Source organism: Octodon degus, unplaced genomic scaffold (assembly GCF_000260255.1).
Source record: "Octodon degus isolate 3935 unplaced genomic scaffold, OctDeg1.0 scaffold00056, whole genome shotgun sequence".
NCBI lineage: Eukaryota > Metazoa > Chordata > Mammalia > Rodentia > Octodontidae > Octodon > Octodon degus.
In genome coordinates this window covers 6,761,432-6,768,208 of record NW_004524632.1, presented here as the reverse complement: position 1 = coordinate 6,768,208, position 6,777 = coordinate 6,761,432, and the positions used below count along the sequence as shown (strand labels likewise).

The 6,777-nt window shown below is 55.4% G+C and overlaps 1 protein-coding gene across 2 annotated transcripts; it reads left to right on the top strand.

Moving 5' to 3' along the window:
- Positions 1 to 2,013: 2,013 nt before the first annotated feature.
- On the top strand, positions 2,014 to 4,943 carry Atp5mc1 (ATP synthase membrane subunit c locus 1). 2 transcript variants are annotated; one of them, XM_023717889.1, is made up of 5 exons: positions 2,014 to 2,074; positions 2,533 to 2,579; positions 3,454 to 3,531; positions 4,009 to 4,187; positions 4,756 to 4,943. In XM_023717889.1, exons 2-5 carry the CDS (start codon positions 2,541 to 2,543, stop codon positions 4,868 to 4,870), a joined length of 411 nt encoding a protein of 136 aa, XP_023573657.1. In that variant the 5' UTR covers positions 2,014 to 2,074; positions 2,533 to 2,540; the 3' UTR covers positions 4,871 to 4,943. The 2 variants fall into 2 exon arrangements, with proteins under 2 accessions (XP_023573657.1, XP_004633711.1); XM_004633654.2 differs by having other exon boundaries at positions 2,054 to 2,143.
- The last annotated feature ends 1,834 nt before the right edge of the window (positions 4,944 to 6,777 follow it).

The window sequence follows — 6,777 nt, the reverse complement described above, 5'->3', positions numbered from 1 at the left end:
AGAAGAAGAAGAAGAAGAAGAAGAAGAAGAAGAAGAAGAAGAAGAAGAAGAAGAAGAAGAAGAAGAAGAAGAAGAAGAAGAAGAAGGTGGTGAAGGTGAAGAAGAAGAAGGTGAAGAAGGCGAAGAGATTACAGATATGTGCCACCACCTTTGCATGTGGCACTGGGGGTCGAACCCGGGTCCCTGTGTTGGCCACGCAGGCACTTAGACTGCCGCGCTACCTCCCCAGTCCCTTCGTTTTCAATAAACTGCCAGGTATATGCTTTTCACAGAATGTTTGCGTCTCTGATCATTTCTTCAGGACAAATTCCTAGAAGTGGTCTTAGCAAGTTGAAGAGGACTCGGGTTTGAAGGCTGTCAATTGCTCAAGAATTGTGGGTCAGAGAGGACGGCCTGAACAAAGCCTTTCAAAGAAAAATAAACATTACTGCCAAGTTCGTTTCTAGGAATCCTTTAGCCACTCACGCTGGCGCATGATCCAGCCACTCCAGAGACTGAGGCAGGAAAATCACCAAGATCAAGACCAGCCTGGGCCATTTAGGGGAATCTTGCCTCAAAATTTAAAAGGCACTAGGGCTCTAGCTTGATCCTAGACAGCTAGCCTGACATGCCCAAGGCCTTAGATCCAATCGCCAGCACCCAACAACAAAAATAACAAGAATTGTATTTTTGTGGTAAATGGGAGATGATGTGTTTAAATGTTGATTTCCTTTTTTCTTTGTATTTTAGGGAAGGATCTACAGGGTGTTCAGGGTCTCACTACTAGATCGGATTTGTAGTGATCCGCCTGTTTACAGCCTCCCAGGAGCTGGGATTACAGGCCCCCGCAGCCACCACCACCAGGGCCTGCACCCACAGGCGGGGGAATTCCCCAGCCTCTGCACTTGCTTGCAGGCGCTTTAATCCGCTGAGCCCCAAATGTTTATTATTTGATTAGTAAGGTTGAACATTCTTTCCTGCAGTTCAGTTTGTTTTTGCTTTTTGGTTTTTTCCGATACCAGGCATCTAACTCAGGACCTTGAGCTTGCCAGGCATGCGCTCATACCGGCTGAGCTACCTCCCTGGTCCCAGTTCATGGTTCTTCTTTGAGGAATTGCCCGTTTTTGTATGTTCATGTTTTTCATGCTGCTTTTTCCTTGGAATAATGTATTTACAACGGAAGTATACATATATATATATATATATATTTTTTTTTTTTTTTTTTTTTTTTTTGTGGAACCGAGGATTGAACTCAGGCCCTTAAGCGCTTCGTCTAGTGAGCCATCTCCCCGGCCCCTTATCTTATTTCTTAAGACAGTGTCGCTATATACTCCAGGCTGGCCTTGAACTCACTATAGGGCCTTGGCTGGCCTCCAACTCGCTCAGATCGTCCTGCCTCTGCCTCCTTATTGTTGGGATTACAGGTGCGTGCACACCCGGTTATATGACCATCCTTTGCTGGCCTGTGAATGCTGAACACCGACAGAGGTCCACAAGAACGGGCTCCCCACTTTGAACCTCGCAGTCCCACTCCACTCCCTACAGCTGCAGCCGAATTTCCAAGAACCACCAGGTAGGAATTGCTGCAAAGGCGTGGGCTCACCAGCGGAGGAATGTCTCGCGGGATCTCTACATTCCTCGGAGCCTCCGACCCGACTACAAATCCCAAAATGCAACGCGGCCCGGGCCAAAGCGCCCGAATGAAAGCTCGGGGCCAAGGTCATGTGTCCGCCAGCACCAGGCGTCCAGTCATCTCCCTCACGCCTTTTTCTTCGGGTTCCACCTCGGTCGCCATTTTGTGCTCCAGGTTATGGAAACTCATAGTCCTACCGACTCTATGGTCGAGCATTTCGGAGCTCGGACCAATCATAATTTAGATCTCGAAGGAAAACCCCACCTTGGCCCGCATGGAGGCGGGAATTGCCACGAAGCTCCAGTGGGGAGAGAGGAAGGAGCAGAGGACGACCAATGAGAAAGGAGGAGTCAAGATCTCCAGCCAATGGGGACATGGGGGAATGGCGGCCAATGAGCGCGGAGGGAGCGCGGGACACGTGGGTGCGGGAGCCCAGCCTGAGACCGAAGCTAAAGCTGCGAGGTGAGTCAGTCACCTTGAGCGGGGCGAGCGCTGCGGCCGATCGGGGGCTGTGGGACGGCGGGAGAGCAGGTGATGGGGCCCGCGGTGGGCGATCGGCGGGGAGGTGGGCTGGGCCACGAGGATGGACTTTGGGCTAGGCTGGAAGTCCTTGCCCGGATGCGTTCCACCTCATCGCTCAGGTGATGGCCGGGGAGGTAGCTCAGCCGGGTGCGGGGACACGGCTGTGTCGCCGGGCAGGATTCCCGCGGCGTCTGCCCAGTGTCCGCCCCCCGCTCCCGGGAGACGTCGGCTTTTGGCAGCCTGTCCCTGGTGGGGCCCGGGCGTCCTCCCCTCCCCACCGGGCGCGCAGGGAGGACGCAGCTGGGGCGGGCGGGGGCCGGGGACGGCGGAAGGTCGCCGCCGCAGCCCGCGGACCCCCGCCCGACGAGCCAATCGCCGCTTTTTGTGACTCTCTGCAGACTCAAACATGCAGACCACCGGGGCCCTGCTGCTGTCTCCGGCGCTGGTAAGCGGCGCCTCGGGTGCTGTGTGTGGTGGGGGAGCCCTCGGTGTCTAACGAGTGCTCGGAGAGCAGCTGGACCCGCGGGGGGGGCTTTAGGTCGGGGTGCAGGTCACCCCTGGCTGGGCGTGCAGGCCGAGCCCTGTCGGCTCTGGAATGCAGTCCCAGGTCGGTCTGACCCTTACCCCCAGCTGAGCTGAGCGCGCCTCGAGCGACGGCTCGCCGCCGCTGCTGCAGGAATTCTCGGCCAAGCGGGGCCTTGAAGAACGTGATGCCCACGCTGTGCTGAGGGCCGGTTACTACAGACCCTGGACAGAGGGATGGAACCTTGGGCGTTTGCCTTGGAATTCCCTGCTGGTTCTAGGCCTTTCAGAGTCTTTATGCTGAAGAATATTCCCAGATTCCTTCAAGTGACTCCTCGAGGATTCTCGGTGGTCCGGGTTTGGTAGGCCAGGTCCAAGCCTCTCTCCTGGGCACCCAGTTTGGTTTTATGTTTCAGGGTGTTTTTCCTTTTAAAATAGGGGGCTCCCTAGGCCCATGCTCTTGTTCCATTGTAGGACACAGATTGAGGCTGCGGCCTGACATGAACTTTGGTACACATTTGTGTTTCATTTTGGGGGCTGAGGATTTTGGAACCCCCCAACCATGTCTTCTGCTAGAAAGCTACACTGAGGCCTGGGACATAGCTCCAAACCACCCCTGATCCTCAGAACTGCAGCCTCTGGTGCAAGCCCACAGGAATAAACAGAGGGGCGTTAGAACACGTCCTGTTGATGATTATTTTTTTTTTCCTTTTGATGATTTTGCAGTCATTTCTGACAAGCCTGTCACAGGGTATTTTTCCTGCCTGATTGGAAGATGTGTCTTTCTGGTGTTGCAGATCCGCTGTTGTACCCGAGGTCTGATCAGGCCCGCCTCTGCCTCCTTCCTGAGCCGGCCCCAGGACCCATCTAAACCGGTGAGAAGGAAGGCCCGCCCAGGGGTCTCCTAGACAGTGCTCCTTCAAGTTAATGGAGCTGCCTTTAAATAGGAGGATCTGCAATACTCAATAGCTGTGGGTCTCCAAAAGAGGCTGTCCTGGGTGTGAAAGTTGCAGAAGTAGCGCTGGGCGTGGTGGCATGCACCTGTCATCCTTGCACTCCCGCTCGGGAGGTTGAGACAGGAGGATTGGTGCAAGTTCCAGACCAGTCCGGCCTACAAAGTGAGCTCAAGGCCAGCTTCGACTACAGAGCTAGTCCCTGTCTCAAAAAGACAAAAAAAAAAAAAAAAAAGCACACATGAAGTTTATCCATCAGTGCAGCTTCCCTGGCGCTGTCTGAAGACGACTTAAGTCCTGTTCCCAACTCTGCACCGAGTGTTGTACCTGTCCAGTGTGGGGCAGGAGGGTGGAGTCTGCCCTGTGCTGCTGCTCCATTCTGTCCCTGCCCCTTCCCAGCCCTCCAGCAGCACCCCCCAACTCCAGGTGGCCAGGCGGGACTTCCAGACCAGCGTGGTCTCCCGGGACATTGACACAGCAGCCAAGTTTATTGGTGCTGGAGCTGCCACAGTTGGTGTGGCTGGATCCGGGGCTGGCATTGGAACGGTGTTTGGCAGCTTGATCATCGGCTATGCCAGGTAAGTCCAAGTGGCCCAGAGCTCCTCCTACTGTGCTTCTTCGCCCCGGGCAAGTCTTGCCCAGAGGCGTGGCCTTCAGATGCCTGCAGCTTGATTCCATCTGCCTACTGTTCGCTCCAGTGATCACTGTAATGGTTCAAATACCTGAGCAGAGCGTGGTGGTGCACCCCTATCATCCCAACACTCAGGAGGCTGAAGCAGGAGGATCCCCATGAGTTGGAGACTAGCCTGGGCTCCATAGTGAGTTCAAGGCCAGCCTGAACTACATAGCAAGACCAAGTCTCAAAAAAGACAGTAAATAAGTCTTGCAGCCAGGCATGGTGGTTAAGGGTATAGCTCAGCAGTGTAACACCTGCCTGGTAAGCTTGAGGCCCTGAATTTAAGTCCTGGTACAAAATAAAAAGAATTTAAGTGCCTGTTGGTGTGCTAAGTTGCATGTCCTCAAGTCCCCAGGCTGAGTGTCCCCAGGTGAGACTGCCCCCAGCCCTGCCGTTCTGTGCCCCGAACCTGTCTACCTCCCACCCCACCCCACCCGGCAGCTCATCTCTGCTATCTGTCTGTCCCGTAGGAATCCGTCTCTTAAGCAGCAGCTCTTCTCCTATGCCATCCTGGGCTTCGCCCTGTCTGAGGCCATGGGGCTCTTCTGTCTGATGGTCGCCTTCCTCATCCTCTTTGCCATGTGAGCGCTGCGGGATGTCTGCCGTGCCTGGTGCTGGGCCCGAGCTGTACCATTAAACAACGTTTCTCTAAGCCTTGTGCCAGCCTCTGTCCTTGGACTTAATGGGTGGCCTTAGGCAAAGGTGGGAAGAAGGGCTGGAGCCAGCTCTGGTGAGCAGGAAGTCCCCAGGGCTGGGGATCAGGACACGGGTCCTTGTCCTCCAGGAGGAAGTGGGTTGTCACAAGCTCTGGGTAAACGTGTAGCGTTTTGGAGGGCCTTTGCTGGCACGAAGGCCTCGTGTTTCCCAGTGCCTCTGCTGCCTTTGGTCTTCTGAGATAGGGTTTCACCGTAACCCGGGCTGGCCTTGAACTCCTGGAGTCCAGGCTGGTGGTCTTCCTGCCTGGGCCTCCTAAGTGCTGGGGTGACGGGTACGCCGCCATGCCAGGCTCTGTTGTGCTTTTAGGCCCAAAGGAAGAATGCACTGTGGACAGAAGATTACAGAGGTGCTTGGCAACATGGTCAGTCTCAGACTGGACAGTTTCCAAAGGAGCAGTAGCTCCCGGGGGAAGCCATTTGGTGAACATCTTGTGTCTCAACACTGAAACTTCGTGAAAGGATACATTCCCAATTAGTCTTAAGAACATCTTCCACCACTGAGATTGGGCATGGTGGTGCGCGCCTGTCGTCCTTGCCCTGTGGAGGCCGAGGCAGGGGGGTCTTTGCAAGTTGAGACCAGCCTGGGCTAGAGTGAGCTCAAGGCCAGCCTGAATGCATGGCAAGACCCTGTCTCAAGAAGACAATAAATGAAGTCCTGCAGCCAGGCATGGTGGCCTGTGCCTGTGACCCCAGCACTCGAGGCTGAGGCAGGGTTGCCACAAGCTCAAGGCTGTGCTGTGCTGCGTGGACCCTGTCTCCAAAGAAACAAATCACTGTGTGGGCAAGGGCCAGTAGGAAGCTCTGAGAGAGCAGGCCCTCTTCCTGGGATCACAAAGCTAAAGACCCCACACCTGTGTCCCTCTAAGGCTCCTCTGCTTTCTTCCCATGTGACGTTGAGCAGCCACAGCCTTTGTTTTGCACCCTGGGATCCCCACCTGTGGTACACTGGGCGGGCTGGGGGTACAGAGCGCAGCAGCAGCGGCCCTAGCCATGGCAGGCAGTGCTGGGAGCTGCTGTCCCCACCCCAACTGTGAGCACAAAGGCCCTATGTCACCCCCACCCCAGCCTCTTCCCCACAAGTAGCTCCTGTGAGCTTGTGAGGAGCAGGGCAGGGCAAGCCTGCATCCCGGTCCAGGGCTCTAGGGTGGCCAGGCTGGCAGCCCAAGTGTCCCTGGGGAGCAGCGGATTGCTGGCAACACCACCTGGCGCTGTGACCCCTGGGTGTGCTGCTGGCACTGGAGCCAGAGTAATCCAGGAACAGCGCCTGGGGACAGTCTGCATTGGGGCGGCAGAGCCTCAGACTCCCTGGTCAACTGGGCAGGAAGTGTGGTCAGCGGCCATGGAGAATGCATGTCTGGCCCCCGAAGCAGTAGTTACTCTGGTGCCCTAGTTAGTTCTGTAACCGCCTCTGTACTCTAAAGTTCTTTATCTTCGGCCTGGTCCCTTAGGTGGGACTATTTTGTTCTTTGAGACAGTCTCACTCTAGTTGGTTGGGGGCTGACTTTGAACTTGGGGTGATCCTCCTGCCTCAGCTTCCCAAGTGCTGGGATTATAGGTATGAGTTACCAGGCCAGCCTGGGTGGGGCCATCTTAGTGCAAAATATGTGCAGGTGAATACGGCCGTGTCTTATTCTTAAGTGAGGGTCTAAGAGGAAGATCAAGCAGAGCCTGGGGGTGCCCGTGATCTCAGCTCTCAGGAGGCCGAGGTAGGAGATTGCCCTGAGGTCAAGGGCAGCCTGAGCTACATAGTGAGACTCCCTCAACAAAATTTTAAAA